The 24284-nt window shown below is 39.7% G+C and overlaps 1 protein-coding gene and 1 long non-coding RNA gene across 5 annotated transcripts in view; one reads left to right on the forward strand and one right to left on the reverse strand.

The window, feature by feature from the left end:
- Window positions 1-24284, reverse strand: part of dlgap1a (discs, large (Drosophila) homolog-associated protein 1a) — an 84210-nt gene that overhangs the window by 22255 nt on the left and 37671 nt on the right. For all 4 annotated transcript variants that reach the window (XR_006372284.1, XM_044133407.1, XM_044133409.1 and 1 more), the window contains 9 exons: window positions 21292-21487; window positions 19241-19523; window positions 16553-16677; window positions 13776-13901; window positions 12227-12385; window positions 12030-12112; window positions 6995-7040; window positions 6061-6342; window positions 4120-4252 (listed from right to left, as the gene is read on the reverse strand). Coding sequence is in view for 3 of the 4 variants with exons in the window: in XM_044133407.1 (XP_043989342.1) it covers window positions 4120-4252; window positions 6061-6342; window positions 6995-7040; window positions 12030-12112; window positions 12227-12385; window positions 13776-13901; window positions 16553-16677; window positions 19241-19523; window positions 21292-21487 (1433 nt within the window). In the remaining variant the exon portion in view is untranslated. The remainder of the gene's footprint in view (window positions 1-4119; window positions 4253-6060; window positions 6343-6994; window positions 7041-12029; window positions 12113-12226; window positions 12386-13775; window positions 13902-16552; window positions 16678-19240; window positions 19524-21291; window positions 21488-24284) is intronic.
- On the forward strand, window positions 1297-4205 carry LOC122840778. Its single transcript, XR_006372285.1, has 3 exons — window positions 1297-1667; window positions 3333-3445; window positions 4129-4205. It is a non-coding gene; the product is annotated as an uncharacterized LOC122840778 (long non-coding RNA).

A 24284-nucleotide genomic window follows, 5' to 3' on the forward strand; every position in this document is an offset into this window, starting at 1 on the left:
TACAAACAAAATGGACAAATAAGTGAAATTTTAGCAAATAATTTGGAGTTAGGTTCCACAGAAAAATCTATGAATCTATGATTATTTAACCACAGGTATGTGGGGGAGGGGGGTCTAATGCAGAGAGAGAACAGACACTAACAAGTCAAGCTGGTGGATGCTGTCTGATTCCCACCAAGCAAGACTGAATTTTGCAATTCCTTCCAAAGATGTTTCAACAGAGCATTATTTTAGAGTTTATTAGTTTGTTTTCTGGTTGAATTGTACAGGATGCGTATCACAGTCAAGGTGGAAAAAGTTTTACAATTATTTGTCATGGTCTAAGTGTTTTACATTGCAAAACTTATTGGAGGGCTGTGTAGACATTGTCTATTGCCGATAAGCAGTACATGCATTGTTGCAATTATTTCACTCATCAACACGTTTGTCATGTTCTACTAAATGTTCCATTAATCCACTAACGGTCCACTATTATAGTTTCTTGAAAAGATAGGACATGTCTCTGCAATATACAAAACATGTTCATAACACTTAATACACAAAATTATTCTCACATATTGAGACTTCACCCATCAGTTCTGTGGTTTTGAGCTCATTGAGAAATGTTTTGTTTTAGCACTTTGTCACGATTATACAAATGAGTTGGTGCTGGCCTCAAAGTAGTGTATCCTTACTACTGGAGAATGGAGTTTACGCAGCCTCTAAAACTACCACAAATACAATTTGAAGCTATATTATAATTTGTTCTTTGACAACACAATCTAAACTGGACAAAGGCTACAAATTGTTCACTGAACGACACCCGTTTGACTATGAAGGAACGTATTTTATCTAATAATGTTAGCTAGCTAACATTATGTGACCTTTCTGTTTTGGAAATAGAACGTTGTTGCTCTAATCTTGATTGGATTCTTATAGTATAGAATGGGGTTACCACCTATCACGTAAAATACGGAATCATTTATTATGCGGCAGTTAAATGTTTCCTTGTGATGCCTGAGTGTCCTGCATTTGTGAGAAGGAAGACACTCATCCCAGGCAGAACAGCTTTGGTGAGGACGAAAGGCGCACAACGAATGGCAGTCATACCTCCTGACAGTGAGACAAAGATGTCACGGGTCAATTTAGAAAATGAAGAAAGTTAATTACCTTCTCAGATGAATATTTATTAAATGTTATATTTAGAGTGTTAAGTTTTTTTCTTTTTTGTTTTCTTGTAGCTTCAGACTTGGCAGTAGAAAGCTGACATCAACATAACATAGGAATAAAATTTTTTATGTCTCTATTAGCAGGTTTCACTTGATTCTGCGGTGGTGTGGTGGAACTGAAGTGCATGCCATGTTCTTGCACCATGTAATCACATGGTGGGACTTCTGTTTCAAAATACTCTCTACAGTGTTATGGGCTATAAGACAATACCATCTCCTTTGTCATGCACCAGTTCACTGCAGATCTGGCACCGGGCAACAACAAAGGTCGGAAATGAATATTTTTTTAAACTTGGTGACCTTAGACTAATAGTTTGTTTTCACTTATTTGTTTATTAATCATTTGTAATTATAGGAAATTGCCCCAGAGACTACAAATGAAATGGCAGTATGTAAACCAGTGGCAAGAGATAAAAACAGGGTTAGGACTGCTGTGAAGTGCACACAGGCCATGTGCAGGTGAGTGAATGAGTTCTTAGATATTCAAAGATGGTAATGGGTTTCTAAGATAAACATAAAAGTGAATAGTATGTATTGCTTTTTGTATATGCTTTCTGATATTATCTTACACAATTTATAATAACATTTTAATATTTAAAGTTTGGGAAAGCGTTTTTGCATTACTAACTTGATTTCCGCATTACAGTCAAGTACAAGGAGGTGATTAATGTCACTGTTATGGTTTGAAAGGTCACACGAAATAATAAAATCTAGATTAAAATTGACGTATCTCATTTGGAAGGTCCTCATCCAGATCCTCACATCATGGTGAGGAGAGACTGAAAGACATGTCCGCAACCAGGGGTATTCAACTTAATGCATGGACTTGAAAACCTTACTTTAGTGGACTCTAAATTTGGTCCTGTGCCATTTGGGTTTGTGCTTTTTTATCAGTGCCCTGCTGAAATAAGCAGACATAATTAAATGTTCCTCAATTAACTGTTGTTGGTTACAACTTTAGGTTCCCACTAGATGAGCCTAACTAAAAGCAACACTGCCACTTAAGAGAGGCTTTAAGTCAGGGGTCTCAAACTCCAGTCCTCGAGGGCCGCTGTCCTGCAGTTTTTAGATGTGTCACAGGTACAAAACACTGCAATGAAATGACTTAATCACCTCCTCCTTATGCAGATCAGTTCTCCACAGCCTTGCTAATGACCTAATTATTCTATTCAGGTGTGGTGCAGCAGAGGCACATCTAAAAGTTGCAGGAGTGCGGCCCCTTGAGGACTGGAGTTTGAGACCCCTGCTTTAAGTTATCACATGAGATATGTGCTGCTATTGAAGCAGAAACCAAACAGCAATCAGAATGCCAGCTTTGGACCCAGGTACACAAACCTTGGCCTACAGCCAGCAGGTTTCATGAAATATGCCATGTGTGCAGGCAACACGGATTCTGAGAGAAACTCCCCCAACAGGCACTAAGAAAAGGGGGTTGAATCTGGAACCTGAAATACTGAGGCAATATTCAGATTAGGGTGATGTCTCTGTGATGCATCGTGGGTTCATCATCCATGCTGATACATCTCCGTGTACTGGACAGGTCCAGTGTATCCTTCATGACCCACCATATCCTACGATTCATTAAGGGTCCAAACTGGGTGTTTGGGAAAAATAGCAGCGGTGGTGAAGAGCAGCAAATTATCTTTGCTATATTACACTCTAAGTGACACAACATTAAATTTTACCATGTTTTTAAGTGAGAATGTAGCTGTGTAAATCTCAGATTTCTTCTTGATTTAGTAATATGCCACCTAATTGCAATATTGCTGTGACAATATTTTCAGAGATGTCTGCTCCCGCTGCATTGACAGCCAGCTCCCCAGGGCGATCCAGATTCGGTTTAGAGGGAGAGAATGCCTGACTCCCAGCACATTGTTTTCAAACTTCCAATAGCTTTCTCCAATCAGTGGAAGTTAAACGGCAAAATTGTTCAGTCAGCTAATGTCTAGCAGCATAATGTTTAGTTATCCAAAGTATTTAATTTATTACTTAGCAAATCAGTTTGACTGATTAAAGTGAAGCACTCAAACATAATAGCTTTGTTTAACCGCAATGTTATATAGCGTCTATTCTTTACTTTGTCTATGACTAGACCTGTCCAAATTCACATCTTTTCTCTTCCAGTCGTCGAATATTCGTGGCCTTCAAAGTGCCTGTCCTACGTAGACCAGGTCCTTTGACGCAAAGACATTCATACGCTCCGAAAGATGCAGACCCTGAATTCGGACACACTGATTGTGAGTAACATACAGTGAGACACATGACTAGCAGAGGCTAGTGTGCTAAATGACAAACCACGTTTCTGCCAAACAACAGAAAACATGCAACACATCATTATGTACCATACTTACATCGCCATCTGCATATTTGTGAGGAAGTAGAAACTGATTCTTCCTTCACTTGAAGCATTTTGGTAAATTCTGTCATGAACTGTTGGTAGTTTTCAGAGGATTTCTGCTTAAAATTTCCTGTACAAACTACAACTTTTCAAGCAGTCATTGTGTTAAACCAGCAGAACAAACCTGTAAAGAAACGGGTGGAGGTCCACTTGGGGTTGGTTTGTAAAATGTTCTGGTGCAACAATTTAGAAGTTTTTGAAACAAACTGTCTTGCAAATACCAGCAGTACATATACGTATTCCGAAAACAGCTGGGTGTTCAGTTTCTTTTGCTCTTGGAATATTTCTAGAAGCCATAAATACCCAAAAGAAGGACAGAAATATGCAAAATGGGAATTTTCCATAATTGTGGACCTTATACATTTTTTATGGTTGACACCCTTTGTATGAGCTTTGCAATAAAAAAGTGAATTGTATACTATTCAGATTTAATATTTAAGATGTGTGTTGCACTATTTATCCTGAAATGTTTGCTAAAAGGCTGAACGATGAACAAACACATATAAAACCTACTGTCTTCAGGCAACTCATTCTCCCGCTGGTCGAGCTCCATCTGCCGACACCATCCATCCATGCGGTCGGTCTCAGCTTGAAGAAGCTTCAGGAACCAGCGTCCATCTCTCTGACAGACCGATCGTTGTACCACCTTACATCACAATATTCAGATTTGCACATACTGTCAAAATAGTGTACATGAAATGTTCATTAAAACTACAAGAAACCCCTGAATGAGGCTGAAAGTAACTGCTGGTTTATCTTTCACTAATGGGCAAGGTCAACATTTTCAGCTTCTGATAAATAAATATTTTAAAATAAGGTTAAACAGAAGGAAATGTGAACATTCATTCTTCTAACGCTAACATTTTCCACACATGCACAGCAATAACACAATCTAAAGCAGATCACATTTTGAAATTAAATGTTATATTTAGGTGTGTTCTAAATATTAAAATACATATTGGGGAATGTGTATTTTAAATCTAAAACACACTTGGAGAACTTTTTAAAAAGAAGTGTGTCATGAGGAATGCATTTTCTCAGAAATTGTACAGAATACTTTAAAACAAAAAAATATGATTAAAAATCTAAGTTATTTCAAAAGATAAAAAATGTAACGTAGATTCTGTAACATATTTCAAATGTCAGAAATTTAGCATCTGACACTGAACATTACATGTTCAGATAACATGACAATGTTCACATAATAACACGTCAAACTGCCCATTTGACAAGGTTTATTATTATTATTATTATTATTATTATTATTATTATTTTTTCTTCCCCTCTAGGGGGTCTTTTGTGGGCTCCATTATCCCTTAATTGAAAGTAGGCTGACAGGAAAGGGGGCAGGAGAGGGGGTAAGACATACGGCAAACATCTGCCGGGTCTGGGAATTGAACCCGTGACCGCTGTGTCAAGGACTGAGGGCCTCCAAATGTGGGTCGCGCTATCCCCTACGCCACCACAGCACACCCAAGGTTTATTATTATATTATGACCCACACAGTCATGGGGAAGGGAAGCCTCCAGACTTGACAATTGTCCAGCAAACAGGCCAGCATTTGACTCACTGAGGTGAAGCACACACTAACACTGGCTGACAGGAAGTTTTCCTCTCATGGGTTCATGGAGAGCACCGTTGAAAAGACAGTCATCAGTAAAATGCATTCATTATCTTATTTATACACATGTTGCTTTGGCGAGTCTTTAATAATTATTGTGTTTTTTCTTAGTCTGTGTGAGGAACATCATAAGCTAGTTCAGGGTGAACTAGGGGAATACACCCCTGAATATACAACCCTGCTCTAAATACAGTTTAGAGAAGGGGTGAGGCAGACACCCTGCTTAGACTAGATTTAAAACTTTACTTTCTGATAAAACTGTTTGTCTGTCTGGCTTAGGCTGCATATTTCCTCTCTCTGCTCCTTACTCCAACTTCTCTCCAATGCTCCTGAATTAACATGAACATTTTATTATAATTAAAAGCTGTTATTTCAGCTCTTAATTTTTTGTTCTCTGTATTTTTTCTCTGAAGCCAGTGTACACCTGGTCTGGTTTCTGTTAAGCTGTGACACCTTCCTGGAGGTATCATCAGATGAGCTTCTGCTGCCAACAACTTATTGATCTCCTTTTATGGATGATACACTTGTCCCTGTCTTTCAGTGTTAAACCCCATCTCTCTCCTAGACTTGATCATTGACTGAGCTTTGACTCTATGTGCTCTTTCATCCCACAGTCTTGAAAACTGTCTATGACTGATCAGATATCGGTCATAACAGCAGTAATAATATTGGATTTCAGTTCCAACCCAAATGTTCATATTGGTGCATCCTTACTTTTCTATATATATTTTGTGAAGGACTTTGGTCACCAATATCAAGAATGTGTAAAAGATGATTGAAATGATTGATATGCATTAAAAGCAAACCAAAATGAGTAAAACAAGTTCATATACCTCCAGAATAGCAGAGCTGTTGAAGTCTGCATCAAGTGGGTCATCAGTAACAGTATCTATCCAGGGGTCAGGCGGGGGGAGGATGGACGGGTCAAAACCAACATCATCATATTCATCTGAGGCGCAGGCATGGTAATGGTTCCCTGAGCCTTGAATGCTGACAGTGGAGGTGGCTGCATCGCGGGAATACTTCCGAGACATGCCACAGGAGGCCAGGCGTCCTCTGTGAGGGTGTGGAGAGTCTAGGGGAGTGTCCAGGAGGTCTGGCAGGTCTAGATCTGCCTGGATTGGGAAATAAAGAGGATCCAAGAATTAACTTAATATTTACTTGTGTGAAATTTATATTTAGTTTTGTAAATAGCCTAGTGCAGCATATTTCCAAATGATTTCTCATTCCTTCATGTCTTCTGTCAAGATCGACATGATATTCTATATTTTAGCCAAAAAAGGCTTTGCAATGGAAGTCAGATTTATTCCTCTACCTGAGTCACATTATCCATGGTCCGGAAAAAGTAGTCTGAATCATCATTCAGAAAAGTTATGAAACTTTATCATTCATGATAACTTTTCTGCAAACACATCTCTAAAGAGCAAGATATCACACAAGTGTATAGATATACAGACTTTCACAGTGAAAGATCAGTAACAGAAGACAAACCAGTCACGTGCTGCTGTTTCTCCATTTCTCTGTCCTATGACCCACTCAGAACTCTGGTCAGCACCAGGACTCTATTTATTAATAATTAATTAATAAAGTATAGTCATTCATTAATTCCAATGTGTAGAGCAGAGCGCTTTGTTTATGAAGAAGGAAAACAGCTCTGTTGGCAAACTTTATCCAACAGAGCTGTTGGATAAAGCTTGGAACAGCAGACAGAACTCGTCCCAATCCAAATTGTTAATCAGAACCTGTCAACACAAGCTTGCTGCTTACCTGTACAGCTGCTGTCACACTGTTGGAGCGCTGAAGCCTTCGATATCTAGACATCCAAGAAAACGAACCGTCAATATCTACTGTCAAGACACAATTCAGTCAACACTTTTACATTTTGCAATGTCTTTCTAAATATACTTAATGCATAGAGCTTGCCGCTCTAATAAACAACTGGTCATGCAATCCTGTTCACATAATGGTCAAGGAACGAACTATAGCCCGGACGTCTCCGCCCATTTTACTTGAACCGTGAATATTCCCATGTTATTGTGGTGACTATTTACATTCCTCCCTCTGACAGGGTTGCCACCTTTCAGAAATAACGTCGTCCTACTCTCGTGGGGTGGGATGCCTGCTGCAGTGATAGACATTGTTTTATGGCAATGTTTTTTGTAAAAAAAAAAAAAAAAAAGATTCATAGAACAATTATTCATACATACAGGTTGGTTAGAGCACCCTAAAATTGTACTCCAATCAGAATAGCATACGTTCAATGGGTTTTTACTTAAATAGAAATAGAAAGGAACCATAAATGACTTTAGCTTTAAATAAGCAAGTGTAAAAAATATTTGTAAAAGGTCTAATCAAGTACTGAGTAACTGATCATAATGCCTGATTTAACATTTATGTCACAAGACAGCCAAAAATATAAAGGTGCACATTCTGGCATTTTATAGTTTTACCAAAATTTTTATACAAATAAGGAGTTAGGTTTGGCTGATTTTTTCATGGTGACACTTAAAAAATTAAACAACTACAACAAAAAACGGCATTATTTCTTCATTTGATATATTAAGTGAGCCAAAGAGCCACTTGTATATCCAGAGATACAGGTTACTGACCCCTGATCCAGCAGATGGAAAGTATGATCCTATCTAAATACAACAGCTAAAAGTGCAGCACTATAATTTTGAATTCATTTTAAAAAAAACTTGTGAAGGTTGAAAAGATCCACCGCTGGGTCTCAACAAATTATATTTACACTGTTGACCATTGGCTAGAGCCGCCCAGGGGCTGTAAGTCTGGGTCTGGTGCATTTTTGGTTAGCATGTTTTTTTTTTTTTTCATTAATGGGATGTCAGGTTATCCAAACTGGTAAACCACATTAATAAAATAATAGTGAACTAATACATTAAATGAATTCTGAGCAATGTATTCATAAAAATATCAACATTTCTAAAGAAAACACAAAAAGTCCTAACAAACAGTTTTAAAGTAGGAAATATTTATGGATGTACTGGTAATCTATTAGAGTGATTTGTTCTTTAAATGATCAATTATGTTATTTTACCTGATACTATTAGAGATTAAATAAAGTATCATCCAAACTCAACATCCTAAGCAAATAATCAAACCATAATAGTCTACTAAAAGCACAATAAGAAACTTAATCATAGCAAAGTGTTCTGTACCATATCAGCCTCAGGAGATGATTGAGGGTTGAAAAGACACTGATGTCTGGTTCTTCTAGGTTCTGGCGGGTCTGCAGTGTTCTTCTACTGAAGCATTCTGTCTGATATCATATAGCACACTGCGCCACAATGGGCACATTCTTTAAAATGTCTGTATTCATCTTCACTAAGACATTTCAGCCTGAGATTTATGTCTTCTCATTGTGTTTTTGCAAGATGTTTTGCTTCTAAGAACATGGTGGAGTATTAGGAGGACATTTTAAAAAGACCCAGGTTGATAGCAGCTCACCTCGGCTGCATAGTGTCCATCTCTAGGTAACCATGATAGAAGCATCAAACTGTAGTGTTCTTGAGGTGAAGGAGGGGGGGATTTGTGTAGATCCCGCCACCACAATTTAGCTGACCTTAATATTTCCTGTTTTATTTCGGTCATTATTGTTACAATTAGTGCTGATATGTGTGTGATAGGCATGTCTATTGGAAAATTATAAAAATATGGACCAATACATGCCCCGTATTGGTTTAATATAGGATCAGGGCCGTGCAGAGACCTTTGGAGGGGCAGGGGCTCAAATTTAAAAAAGGGGCACATTGAACAAAAACACTGTACAACAACATAGCAACAACCCATATTAATCAAGAATCTAACTGGATCCTACTACATCATTGCCATCACATGGGGAAATCTAAAGTAAATATAGTCTATATTTTCCCCAACAGGTATAATGTTTCTGTTCCTGCTGCTGACAGTCCTGGAGGGCTGAGTTGATCTGAGACTGAAGCTGTTAAACAGACCAGAGGAGAGAAGGTCTCTGGTTATAAAGTTATGAAATAAGCAAAATTGCTGCCATTTTCACTTTACTATTTAACCTCTACAACAACCTGGATGCAGAATGATTTATAGATCCAAAAAGCTCAAAGGAGTTAACTCTATATAATATAGGGTGACCAAACGTCCGTATTTCCCGGGACATGTCCGTAGTTCACGTCCTGTCCCGGGCGTCCCGGGTCTTTTTTAGAAAGTGAGGAAATGTCCTGTTTTTTAAATTACCTTCATTGGACCATTAAATTTACGGGCACTAGGTCACTGCGCACGGCGCTGCGTGTGACATAATCCTTGAGCCGCGTCAGTGCGGGCAGCCCTGTTCTTAATCAGAAGATAGATAGCGTGGCTGTCAGTATGCCAACAACATGCCAAAGTGATATCATGTTATTGTAGGATTACATATACCAATATACCTGGTCTCCCTCTCACAGATTCACTTTATCGATATTTAAACATGTTAGAGATGCTGAGGTTCTTAGTAGGACGGGTTCTGGGGGCGGGGGGGTTCTGTCTAAGGCCCCATATTACCTTGGGCCGGTCCTGCATGAACAGCCGCTGCGATGCACATCTCTGGAATCTACCTGGAATCTACCTGGAATCTACCTGGAATCCCCCCCTCCCCCCTTCTTCCATTCAAAGTTTGATCATAGCCTGTTGCACCTCGGTACTTTTTGAAGAGCCAGCCTGTTGCTACCCAAATAACAAGCAATATTTCATCATTTGAGATGATGAAATATAAAATGATATGATATCATATCATCTGTTACCTAAATAACAAGCCCTGGGTAACAAAGGAGATCAAAATCATCCTGAATGAGAAGCAGAGGGCTTTCAGAGATGGCAACGGATGATGTGAGAGTAATTCAAAGGTGCTTGAAGGTGAAGATCAGAAGAGCTAAAGAGGAACATGAGAGGAAGCTGGAGAGGAAACTCCAACAGAAAAACATCAGAGGTCTGGAGAGGGATTAGGACTATCACTGGGTTCAGATCAGCAGGCTGTGGATCAGTTGAGGGCATCGTTGACAGAACCAGTGAACTCAACCTGTTGATTAACAGATTTGATAATGCGGCCCCTGTACCTCTTACTCCCATCAATACCCTGCTGCTGTCCACCCATGTGAGTTTCACCTTCACATCTCCTTCCCTCGTCTTGTACTCAGTGACCCTCCCCCCACCTCTCAGCTGGTCACCTGTACAGTAAACACTCTCCCTGAAGATATTAGAAGACAGCTGGTGAGACTCCACAGTGCAAGACTGCAGGCCCTGATGGTGTGAGTCCGAGGGTGCTCAAAGTCTGTGCTATCTAGCTGTGTGGAGTCCTCCAGCAAATCTTCAACATGATACTGCATCCAAAGAGGGTCCCTGAGATGTGGAAAACAGATTGCATTGTAAATGATTACAATGACTGTGGCACTGACCTCCCACATTAAGAAGACCCTGGAGAGACACATCCTGTCACCAGGATGCTACTGGACTGTAGCAGCTCTGGTCCAACCACTCTTGGATCCCTTACAGTATGTTTAACAGCCCAGACTTGGAGTTGAGGACACCATCATCTAACCATGTACGCTCACCTGGACCAGTCAGCAAGCACTGTGAGAATAGTTTTGTGACTTCTTGAGTGCATTCAACACCATCCATCCATCTCTACTGGGTGAGAAACTGATTGATATACAGATCGACCCCCCCCCCCCCCCCCACCACCACCACCCCCTCACTCCTTTGTGTCCTGGATTGTGGACTATCTAACTGGCAGACCATAGTTTGTGCACCTGGGACACTAGCGATCAGACAGTGTTGTCAGCAACACAGGAGCTCCACAAGGGACTGTCCTCTCTCCCTTCCTCTTCACCCTCTATACAACTGACTTCAGCTATTGCACTGAGACCTGTCATCTCTAGAAAGTCTCAGATGACTCAGCTGTGGTTGGTTGCATCAGAGAGAGTGATGAGACTGAGTACAGGGCTGCTGTGGACAACTTTGTCACATGGTGTGGGCTGAACCATCTGCAGCTCAATGTGACAAAGACCAAAGAACAGGTGGTGGATCTGAGGAGGACCAGGATGCTGGTGACCCCTGTTACCATCCAGTGGATCAGTGTGGACATTGTGGAGAACTATAAATATCTGGGACTCCACATTGGCAATGAACTGGACTTAAGAACACTGATGGTGTGTACAGAAACGCCTAAAATCACCTCTACTTTCTGAGGCGGCTGAGGTCATTCAACATTTGCCAGACCTTGCTCAGAATGTACAATGAGTCTGTGGTTGCCAGTGCCATACTCTATGTTGTAGCGTGCTGGGACTGCAGGCTGAAGGTGGAGGACACCAACAGATTGAACAAACTGATCCACCACTGAATTCTCTGACAGTAGTGTCAGAGAGAAGGATCCTGTCCAAGGTACAGGTCATCTTGGACAACGCGTCTCATCTTCTTCATGATGTGCTGATTGGATACAGGAGCACCCTCAGCCAGAGACTCCTTTTACCAAAGTGTACCACAGAATGACACAGGAAACCCTATCTGCCTGCAGCCATTAGACTTCACTCTGAGTAACTTAAACTGAATTTTCTTTGTACTCATATGTAGAAGTTTCTCTCCTATGCTTGTATTTGTTTTATTAATATTTAACACCTTGGATGAAGTAGGTTGTCAACTAATAAGCAATTTCCCCTTGGGGATCAATAAAGTATATTCTATTCTATTCTATTATATTCTCTTCTGTGAAAGAATATAATGGAAATCGAAATCGAAAAATATTTAGATTTTTTTTCACTGTAATGATCACCCTCACCCTCGATCATCCTCCACTTGTACCCCCACAGACGTGAATTTGGAGGGGTCTTCTGGATCTGGAATCTCTTCTGGTCCATCAACCTACAGGACACAAAAAAATCTAAACTACACAATTCTTCCATACTTCAGCATACCTTCCTCTAATGCACTTTGATTTTTCTGTTGTGTAAAGTAAATTCGTTACAAATCCTGTACCTGGATGCCTATGGAGAGACATTTCCCCTTCCTGAGTGCTTCTTTTCTGTATTCATCCCGATGTTCTTCTACAACTTGCCCCCTGCTGAGGTGTGGGGAACTGGCAGTGCTGACTGTCATCGTGCTGTTGCTGACATGTTGACTGGCTGGTCCATGCACCTAAGTAGAGACAGCTCCAGTCAGAGTTTAAATGTAGTGTTTATGGGAAAGAAACTCATTATCACTTTGAACTTTCAAAGCAAGTGAACCTTGACCTCTCTCTATTTGTACTCATCAATAAGCTTCTGTCCCAATTCTAGATCAAGGGTCTAAAACTCCTTTCCTCAGTCTTTCGTATATCTCTGTGCTTTAGCACACCTGGCTCCAATATTAGCTCATTAACAGTTTTGACATTTAATTCATGTGCGTAGGACAAGGGACACCAATAAAAAGGACTGCCGTTTGAGACAGCTATGGACATCTGACAAATGTTTGTAATATTAGCATAGTTTTGTTTCTATCATTTGACTTCTTGACTTTTAACCCTAGTACACAAATTATTAACAGGATTATTAAAGGTTCAAATTTTTTAAAGGTGTTTTAATAAGTCTAATGTCAGCCTATTTTCTCCATTACATACTAATATCACATGTGTTTGGATCACTAAGCCCACTGGAACACTCAATTGTGTCAAAGTTTCACAGCAAAACCCAAACGGTCAATCTTAAACATAAGTATTTTAGTTGAATTCTTCTGCAATGACCAAGAGTCAAGTTTTTCTTAAACTGAGACTGTGGAACACCTCAGTCACTAAAATAAGTTTAAACATCAGTGCCTATGTACGTAGGGCCCTGGCGGACCCTACTCCAGAGCAGGGACCAACAAAGCAGATACAACGCTGAAAAAAGGCGAGTGGAAATGCTTGCAAAGCAGACTGAGTAGAGTGGAACTAGGTCCATTGGAGCCAGTGGAAAAGGAGCATAAGTCACTCAAGAGTATAAGTGGCATCAGTCAAAAATGCACCAGGAAAAACAACTTAAGTAAGATGGATTTATTTAGAAAAATTTAGAAATTGTCAAAAATGTAAATTTTCTTATTATTCAGCTGACAGTTGACTGTGGAATATTTAGGAGCAAGGAAATTTCAAGAGTGGATTTGTTGCATAGGTGGCATCCTATCACAGTTCCACACTGGCATACACTAAGCTCATGAGAGTGAGCCATTCTTTCAAAGTGTTTGTAAAACCAGTCTGCCTGCCGAAGCGCTTCACTTTATACACTGTGGCCATGGAAGTGATTAGAACACCAAATTCTTATCATTTAGATGGGTGAGCAAATACTTTTAGCAATATAGTGTATATATGTTACACCTGAGTATACGTCCCAGGACCAACCAGACAGTGAATACACAGTATTCATAAACTCTCCAAACCCCTGTTTCTTCTTTTTGTGAGCGGTACATATTTTCAAGACATTAAATTGTGATACAAGTAGTTATGTCCAAAACTCATAAATTGGCAGTGAAATCATTTGCACATCTTACTTTACAGTCATAAAATACAATCACAAACCTGAGCGTTAGCAGCTTCTATGGCAGCTGTCAAGGCCTTCATGCTGTCAATACTCTCTGTTGAGTTGCTGAGCCCTGACTGGATTGTCATGTCTCCTCTGGGCCCTTCATCTTCCATATAGGCATCCTGGTTGGTTTAAGAACAAAAAGACAATTTCTGTCACTGGCATGTATTACCTTGGATATAGAATAGCATTCTGTTTTTACCACAGGCATATCAAAAGTGTACTGCTGTACACTATGCAGATTTGGACATATTTTGATAGGAGAAGCAAATGCCTTTATTCAGGCACGTGCAGAGGAGGGTGGGGGGCGAAGGGAGCTTGAGCCCCTCCCCTTTTTATCCTTGATGCCCCTATGCCCTTTTTGAGGGTTTTTTTCTCCAAAAAAGTATTTTTTATTTATTTTTTTATTTTTAATCTGTATGTCAGAAGGCCTGCTTGTGCCCCTCAGCAATAATATTTAGCTAAATATAATAATTTAGCAAAATAAACTAGTCTAACTGCCCTCAGTCTAATAATGACTCCATGTTGTTCAGACACTGGGTCCATGGTGAGGAGGAGGGGGACTGATCTGTGTCCTCTATCAAATTATGGGCAAGAATATTTTTTCATACACTGGTTTGTGAATAAAAACGTAGGTTTGATGTTGATGTTAGAAAAACTGTTTCTATTTATATTTTCTTAATTGTCCTCCCAGTAGCGGGACTAAACCCTCCTCGCCCCTAAACACAGAAATGTTTCGGCTGCAGAGAAAACTTCTGACTTTACCTTAATCAGGCTGCTAAATGCCCGGTTCACTACAGGAGTTGGTCCAAAGACAGATATAAAGAATGTCTGTCTTTATTTCAGACATCCTGATATAAGACATGGTACAGACTGTCACCGTGAGTCGCGACGCAACTCAAAGCCCCGGTACCATCACGTTTCTACCAGGCGGCTGTAAATAGAAGTTACTGCAGAACCTGAAGTGTTAAAGGAAGATTCAGCCCAAAAGCAATTAGAGATCACAAAATAAACATCAGAGAAAATATTGTAGCAATAATTAAAATTGCAGCAAAAAGCCAAACATGCCACAATGAAATGAATCAAAATTTCTTCAAAGCATCGGAGGACTGATAGAGGTAGATTCCAGAGATGTGCATCGCAGCGGCTGTTCATGCAGGACCGGCCCAAGGTAATATGGGGCCTTAGACAGAACCTCTCCTCCCCCAGAACCCGTCCTACTAAGAACCTCAGCATCACTAACATGTTTAAATATCGATAAAGTGAATCTGTGAGAGGGAGACCAGGTATATTGGCAGAGTTTAAAATCAATCACTGATTATTGGTTATTTGCTGTGATGTATTTGTGAACAAACCCAATTCAAACACAAAGATTACACTGTATTGTAGCCATGGTAACACAAAAGTCAAATCATCAAACTGATTCTTTAAACTTTTACAAAGTAAACTTCCTAATTAAATCCTAAATGTACTATTTATTTTTCTCAGCTGAATGCATTAAATAAAATATAATAACAGTGTCATTCTCTATAAATAATGCTACAGGTTTAGATCTATGGTCTGTGTTACAGTTAAACCATTTCTATGGGCCCCTGAGTGTCTGGAGGCCCCTGAATGTTTGGAGGCCCCCAAATGGCCCCTACCAGCACCTACTGACTTTTCTTTATCTTGATATTCCAGTCTTATAATTGTAGATCTCAGAGGTGCTAAGATCAAACTACTATATAGAGTTAACTCCTTTGAGCTCTTTAGGTCTATAAATCATTCTGCATCCAGGTTGTTCTAGAGGTTAAATAGATATTATTATGACTTAATTAGTACAATGGCAGCAAATTAGCTTATTTCATAACTTTATAACCAGAGACTTTCTCTCCTCTGGTCTGTTTAACAGCTACAGTCTCAGATCAACTCAGCCCTCCAGGACTGTCAGCAGCAGAAACAGAAACATTATACCTGTTGGGGAAAATATAGACTATATTTACTTTGGATTTCCCCATCTGATGGCAACTCGCATCAGATGCGAATTGCCATCAAATCCAGTAGGATCTAGTAGGATCCAGTTAGATTATTGATTAATATGGGTTGTTGCTATGTTGTTGTACAGTGTTTTTGTTCAATGTGCCCCTTTTTTAAATTTGAGCCCCTGCCCCTCCAAAGGTCTCTGCACGGCCCTGCCTTTATTTGCGGGAGCAGATTTTTACCATGATATATTCAGGTTTTCATAATCATGAAGGTTTAAAAGAAGTCATTTTGCAAGGGTGTCTTTACTGGTCTCTTAAAAAAAACAATAAGGTAGATCCAGCTTATTTCACCAACAGGGACTTGAATCACATTACACAAGGACTTAGATCAATGCTTTGTTTGTTAAATGACAGATTTTGAAATTCTGATATCGTTCTGTAAAGCACCAAAAGGTCTTGGCCCAAAATAATTTCTAAATCACTGGTCAGGTCTGAACAGTGTAGATCCCTCAGGTCTTCAGGAATCAGCTTGTTCAGAGTGGGAGGGAAGAGTGAAGAATAAAAAGAAAGAAAACAAGGAAGTAATGAATAACAGCACAAAAATCTAAAGAGACAACAGAAATATATGATAAATGTGGCAGATATTGCGTTTCTTGTTTACCTTTGTGAAAATGTTTTCACAAAGGAAAATCTGTTGATGGTGAACAACACTCCCCAACTCTCCTCACACTAACACAAAGCGAGATGGAAGAAGGTGATTGACTGAACTCAGTCTCTGTGTTGTACATCACTACTGTTGCAGTTCTCAGTACCTGTGCGGACTCTGTGCTGCTTTGGGCTGTGATAGAGATATATGGCTTGGACGCTGTAGAGCAGGTGGAGGTTCGTGGTGGCACTGGTGGAGGGGTTTTTTTATAGGTAGTAATGCAAGACGATACTATAAAAAACAGAAGGTGGGAGAGAACAAAAGGAGAAGAAATTAGTAATATAAATTAAATGTTGTGACCAAAAAGTACATTTTCTCCATAATGTTCAAATTCCCAACAACCCATTTTTTCCACTTAACCAGTAGATTATCCTTTTTAGATATTCTGCCACACTGTATCTAAAACAGTAACTAATAAATATTGTATGCTAACAGATGTGGTCAAGAAGCAAAGATATTGGAGTAAATACAGTAAGCACACTCAGTGAGCAAATCCACAAAGTTTCTGCATCTTCCCAGGGAAGATGGGAGCACTTCCCATCAACCAGAGACACTGACACAAACAATACCACAATAGGTCAGGTGACCTATTGTGGTATTGCGTCTCCTCTTATACCTTATTTATGTTCATTTTAGCTTCTCGTAACTTATTTGCACTTCATCTCTCATCCAACAACAAAAACAATAATAATAATTAGGTTATTATTATTATTATTATTATTATTATTATTATTATTATTATTATTATTATTATTATTATTATTATTATTATTATTATTATTATTATAGCATGAATAATGAATATGTCCATTTCTAATGTCATACTAGAAACAGCTCACTTCAACTATACAACATTTAGATGAAGTGAGTTGTGAGTGGCTACAATATGTTGTAGTTGAAGTGAGTTGTGCTTTAAATACATTTTTGTTGCGTGTACTCGGAACTGCATGGGGAGCTGACATTGATCTGACACTGACATGCAGCTCATGGCTTATGGCCAAGATGTGGATGAATGTGTCTGAAGTCAATAAGTGGCAGATGCTCTCTTCACAAGGTCATGTTCCATACTGATAAGTCATTAAATCTAACAGAGAAAAAAATATTCCAGTGTTTTGCTTTTTCTTAAGAAATTCAACCTGATTGATTATGACAGAAAACAGTTCAGAAATTTTGAAAGTTCTTCAGACAGCTTGGGCCTCATGAAAACCAAGTGCACAACTTGCATAGTTGGGTTCTTGTAAAGTGGTATGAGTCCAGTCTAGGTTATTGTTCAGGTGAACACCCAGGTATTAGAAGAGTTCATTATCTCAGTGTCCACTCCCTGGATGTTCACCGGAGGGGTGCGCCATCAGTAAGGGTGGTGCGCCTGCAGAAATCTACCACCAGCTTCTTGGTTTTCTCCATTATTATCAAGAGGTGGTTCTGGTGCACCAGTCCACTGTCTGTACTCACCTGTGATGAGGCCGACCATGGCAGTCATCAGAGAGGTTTTGCTGATGGCAGTGTGGAGATTTGATGGAGAAGTCTGCAGTGTATATAATGAAGAGGAGTAGTGCCAGCACAGTTCCCTGTGGGGCCCCCATACAGCAGACACAGGGACACAGCCCTGTGTGCTCACATACTGTGGGAGGCCAGTGAGGTAGTCTGGTATCCACTGGCAGATGTGGTGGTCTACTCCTGACAGCTCCAGCTTGTCTCTCAGAAGTCCTGGCTAGATGTTGCAGTGGATCCACTAAAGACCTCACCATGAGGCATAGATAACTGAGCATGACCCTCTGTTGATCCAGGGCTTGTAATTGGAGAAACACCATACCTTCCTGATGGGGACAATGTTGTGCACACAGAAGTCGATAATGTCCATGATGGTGTCGATGTTCTCCCCAAGAGGAGGACAAAGCTCTTCCCACACAGAAGAGCTCTTTGCTCTTCCTACTGTGTGGACTAAAGAAGTTAGAGCTTCTGAGCTCCTCAGGGCCGAGGGAGGCAATGACCTGGATGCCTTGTTGATGTTGACATGAAGTAGATCCAGTGTGTTGGTATTTCTGGTGTTCCCAGTGATCAGAAAGGGGTCCTGTGGGTGACATTTTCGGAGTCTGCTGGTGGAAGTGTGCAGGACATCCTAGGCCGCAGCAGGGTTAGCAGAGGGTGGGACATGCACAGTTATCATGATAAAGTGAAAATTCCAGAGGAAAATAATGCAGCCTCATGGTAACAGCTAGCAGTTTGGTGTCCTTACTTTAGAGCTTTACACCACCTATCCTTCCCAAACACAGCCAGATCCCCTCCTTTCTTCTTACTGCTCTCCCTGGTTCTGTCTGAAAGCTGTCCATATTTATATATGAGTCCAGAGTTGCATGTTTATCAGTCAGGCAGATGAGGCAGAACTTCTGGTAGCTCTTTTGATGGAATGTTGTTGCTGCCATCTCATCCACTTTGATGGGAAGAGATCTCACGTTTCCCATTGTGATGAATAGAGTCACGGATCTTCTGTTTCAGTTGCGATGGCCAATACATCTTATGTCTTTTCCTTCTCATGTCTCTTCCCTTAACTGTCACCCTCAAAATGATTACATTTACATCAATGGGTTCATGAGGACAAGAACCACATTATTTTCTTTTGGAAACTGGTATCAAAAATTCAAGCTAAGGTTTATATTATTATTATTATTATTATTATTATTATTATTATTATTATTATTATTATTATTATTATTATTATTATTATTATTATTATTATTATTATTATTATTATTATTATTATTATTATTATTATTATTATTATATTGCCACTCACCTGTGCTGCTTTGGATGGTCCTGACAGTTGTGGCAGTTGTGCGTGGTGGTGAGGATGGAAGTAGCAGCAGAGGTCTTCCTCCTGGTCCTTCATCCTCTGAGGCACATCCTTGGTCGATTGCCCTCACATAACTGGGGCTACGCATACGGAAGCAACCTGGCATAGGCAGGGTGTCCATAGTTTCCAAGCTATCCATGCCTGCGTCCATAGCTTGAGATTGCATCTCGCTATAGACTTGCTCACATACTTGCTCAATCTGCCCATTCACTTCAACCTCACTCAGCTACAGAAAAGAAAGAAAGAGGGCAGGGGGGTGAGGGGGGCATAGGGTGAGTGTGGGGATTGGGTGGACCAGTAAAACTCCAGCCAATATGTCTTACATGGCAACATCCATGTGGCTTTTATTGAATTATTCCCACACAGAAACATTTGTAAAAAAGGATGTCGGAACTAACAGATCAGACATTTTCTGTTTAATAAACAATACTACAACAAAATCTGCTCAATAAATGGAATTCCTGCATAATAATACTCTATGCTATATCTTTACTTTCAATAGTCCATACGTTAAAGATAGGGATGTCTCAATTGCATCCCATGTGTCATCTGAGTCATTATACTGATTTTAAAAGATTAATATAGGAAGTCCATGCTAACCCCAGGTCCTGATACCTGCTGTAGGTCTGCTGTCTGTGATCATATCCGCCACAACCTCCTTTAAGGTGTGACATCACATCTTGCATGCCCAGTTACTCATTACAACAACAATGTTAAGACCTTACAAAATTGTAATAAAGTTCCTCCTTTTTGTCTTATTGGTCAAATCTGGCTTTTGGCTGGGTCAGGGTCACTGACCTCACACATATAGCTTTCCGGCTGAAACAGCTTAAATTCTATTGAACCCAGAACAAAGCATCCATTTCAATCACCCATCCATTATCTAAACCTTTATCCTTCTATGACAGTGAGGGGGGCTGGTGCCTTTATTCCAGCAGTCAATGGACGGGTACATCCAGGACAGGTCGCCAGTCCATCGCAGGACAACACAGAGACAGACAGTAAAATAACCATGTACACACACACTCACACCTAGAATTTAGAGAGACAAATTAATAGTCATGTTAAGTGACTTAGAAAGTCCATGGAGTTGGCATATTCTCTGCCAACTCCATGCAGAGAGACCCCCGGCCAGGACTTGTACCCAGGAGTTTCTTGCTGCAAGGTAACAGTGCAACCACTGTGTACTCAGTTGAATTAAATGCAAAAATATTTTATTGATCCCATGGGTAAATAAAGCATTGTGATATCATCCATGTATCTTCAAAGAGTTGTTGTGGGGTGTGACACAAAAACGCTGTCACTATAACTTCATTTACAGTTAGTACTGTAAAAAAATTTAAAAGGCCTCTGACTGAAGACCAGGGCTGTATGACAGCCTCATGATTGCAATTACATGCAATTAACACAGTTTCCAGGTGGCAAAGATACTATTTCACAGTAACACTTCTGAGGCGATAACATCAGCAAGCACTGCTAGTCTGTCTCATTTGCCTTTGCTGGGTCTCCTGAAGAGGGAGAATAATTCCCTTTTAAAGAAACACAGTTATCTATATGAGCTATCTAGCTAAATGATCAGTGGAGTATGATGGGTTAACTTTCGTTAGGTTGCAAAGTGGTAAGTTACTAATGTTAACATACAAGAGCCAGCTTATTGAAGACTGAAGCTGTTTGTACAGCCAGATATATCTTTAGAAACTAATGCCACAGCTATCTGCATTTTAAGTGACACATTGTTAGAACAATATAGTGGCTTTTTTAGCCTAACATAAAAGTAACAATTTGTTGGAAACAAAAAAATTCTCATATCATCTTTATTTACAGGACAGATTAAAAAGTTGTGATAAAATATCAGTCAGAAATCCACTACTAACATTTTTTCAAATCAGAGAATATGAAAATTAATTAAAAATGTTAGCTTCCCTCCAGTTTGTGTGTACACAGTAGCATAACTGGATTGAAAGAGTCAAAGTAACAGATGCTTGGAAACCAACCTGACTGATGGTGCTCATGGCTCTCATGTAGCTTTCATTGCGTGACCGGTATTGGGGTGAAGACAGCAGTGATTTGGGGTCAAGGAGAGTTTTAGGATCCAGTGTATCCAGGCTTCTGTTGATTGAAACCTCACTCACAGCACGCAAATAACTGTGACTCCTGATCTGCAGTTTGGGGGAGTGCTCTGTGGAAATTCTGACAGAGGGACAACATCAAGTTATTTCAGAAACTGTCCAATTCATCTTCACCTACCAACATAATTGTTACACAGACTACACAAGTCATTTACTACCTTCTTAAATGTATGCTAAAAATTCATTTTTTGTACACAAACATGTTAGATAAGTAGGGGAGGAAAAAGCACTTCTGTTTATAATATGAATATTTTGATTAATTAGAAAGGAAGGGCCTGGCAGTCACACTACACCTGATGTGATGAAGAATGGGCTTGAGTTCAATGTCCGGCTTCATTACCAGGTGAGCTAACTTTCTATTGAGTTTTTGTTACAGAGAAAGTGATTATCACAGTAAAATCACCCCTTTATATTAACCCTGAAGGCTTTCATGTATTGCTTTGTCGTTATTCAAAACTACTACTAATCATTAAAATAAAGTAAATGGTGAACAAGCTCAATTTATATTGTGCAATAGAGCCACAATTACCCAAGCATGCTCAAACATTGATCAGAGGCAATTTGAGGATAAGTGCCTGGAAGAGGGGAACATTGATCTGCACCTCTGAGATTGTAAGATGATTACTTACATACTTTATGTGTTATTTAATCAAAACACCCTATTTTGGTCAGGTATACTTTATTAAAATGATAATATTTTACATAATTAAAATATTAGCACTATTCTCTTTACTTCACTAGGAAACTGCGAGACAGCAGGTGTTCAGACAGTTTTTTTATGGGAACCTTTTACTGTTTCTGTGGACAAATTCCACCCACACTGAGTGACACTCAGCAGAAGTGGAGGAAAACATAAATACTCTCTGCAGGACTTGATTTTAATCAGTGGGTCAATTTGTCGCTGAACAGTATGTGTGTCTCAAGTTCAATTATAAAGATCACCCATTGGAAAAAAAAGTGTAATATAAAAAAATTTACCAAAGATCAATTTCAAGGAAATTCTTGTTTTTTTATGTGTGTCTAAATAAGTAAATGAGTATGTTGTCATCATTGATCCTTAATTTCTGAGAAATCAAAAAAACATCATTGCACAAATATTGATTGAAATGGTTAGTATTGGAGTTAATAATCAGAAACAAAACAATTCCTCCAAAACATTTTTGTATCTAACACTATACCATGATTAAACACTCCCCGGGTCAAACTGACCCACGAACATTATTGTTGTACCCTAGAAACAAACATAACAGGAGGGTTAATATAGCCAATGTGTTTAACACAACCATTTTCCTAGACCAAAAATTCAATGTCTTTCTCCTGTACTGTGTTATTACTCCCTTGTTTTAACATTCTGCCCCTTAATGAAAATCTTCAACTGAGATTCACTTAGCTGTGTGTTAATATAGCATTTAAAGACTAAAAGAAGGTCAAATTCTTATAAACGTTTTACCGGTATATTAGTTTAACAAACAAAGTTTATTGTCAAACACTTATGAAACTGAAGACGACCAGGTAGCAGACTAGTTTTCTGTTCTTTTAACCTCCCTTCACCAGAAGATGTCATGGAGATGTTTGAAATGTAACTTTCTGTATTTTGTAATGTTCTTTTACACTTTAATTTTAGGTCCATCAAATCAAAGAACATGTCGGTCACGCAGTGTGTGGTGTTCAATAAAACTGCAGGAGTGACAAATTCTACATGCACAGATTTCACTCACCAACATTCAGAAAGACAATTTTAACCTCCACACAAAAGTCAAATTTCAAATCCAAAAGGGAAGATATATGTTGTTAGCATTCATATTATCAAAGTTTGTTGAAATAGTTATTGTAGATGCTGATGGCTGTGAGCCAGAAGGATCTCCTGTAGCAGTCAGTATTATGGTTTTGAGCGAAGAGATTTGTTGTTGTATGGCGGTCTGATGAAGAAGATGTTCAGAGTTTTAGATAATGGTCTTCATTTTGTGAAGAATTCTTCTCTTTACAGCCATCTGGAGAGGTTCCAGAGCAGAGCCTCCACAAAATAGGAAATTACAAACATGAAAGAGACAGGGATTCAACAGTTCTGTTGGGTGCTGGAGTTTAGTCTTATGGGAAGCTTTCTTTTCCACCAGGAGGAGCCAGTAGGTCGCGGTCTGTTGGAGGATCGGTCCGCGCAATGTGGGTAATCAGCGTCATCATTCCAGCATAAAAGGAGCGGGCGGCCGGTTCTCCAGCGTTTGAGAATTAACCTCTAATGGTACCCTGAGCTAAGTCCTTAGTATTTCTCGTCTGCGTTTTCGAGCTACCTGAATTATTCTGGTGTCTTCTTGCAGGTTCTCTTCTCCTGGTACCGTGGAGAAAAATCCCTGAAGAGATTTTGTCCGAAGCTGTCTGTCTACCTGCCCGCCCTCCAACGATTCTCCCATCAGAGGCCGCAGGGAACTCTCCGCCCCTCGAACCCCGGACTGGACTCCTCCTTCCTCCTGTCAACTCCCCAGGCTCTGGCTTCCCAACTGCAGATCCCCCTCTCCGGCGGACGCCCCTCACCAATCCTGTAAGGTCGCTCCCGAAGTACTTTTGGATTTAGCTCTGCCTACAACTTACCTTTCTTTTCCCCTACCGTCAGCACAAGATGATCCTGTTCCAGTAGGACCAGTTATATCACAGATTAGACCAAATATCTGTTTAATCAGAGAAATAGACTTTATTCATCTATTTTTTTTCTCTTCACCTCTTATTTTGTGTCTCTGCATGTGGGTCAAGCGTGTGGCTTTAAACATGACAAGTTCTTCATTAAAGGCAAACATTTAGACTTTTTTTTTTTTTACTGAATTTCTGGGAAAACCAAGCTTAACATGAACTTCACTGTGTTCAAT

This window comes from Gambusia affinis, linkage group LG12 (assembly GCF_019740435.1).
Source record: "Gambusia affinis linkage group LG12, SWU_Gaff_1.0, whole genome shotgun sequence".
Classification (NCBI taxonomy): domain Eukaryota; kingdom Metazoa; phylum Chordata; class Actinopteri; order Cyprinodontiformes; family Poeciliidae; genus Gambusia; species Gambusia affinis.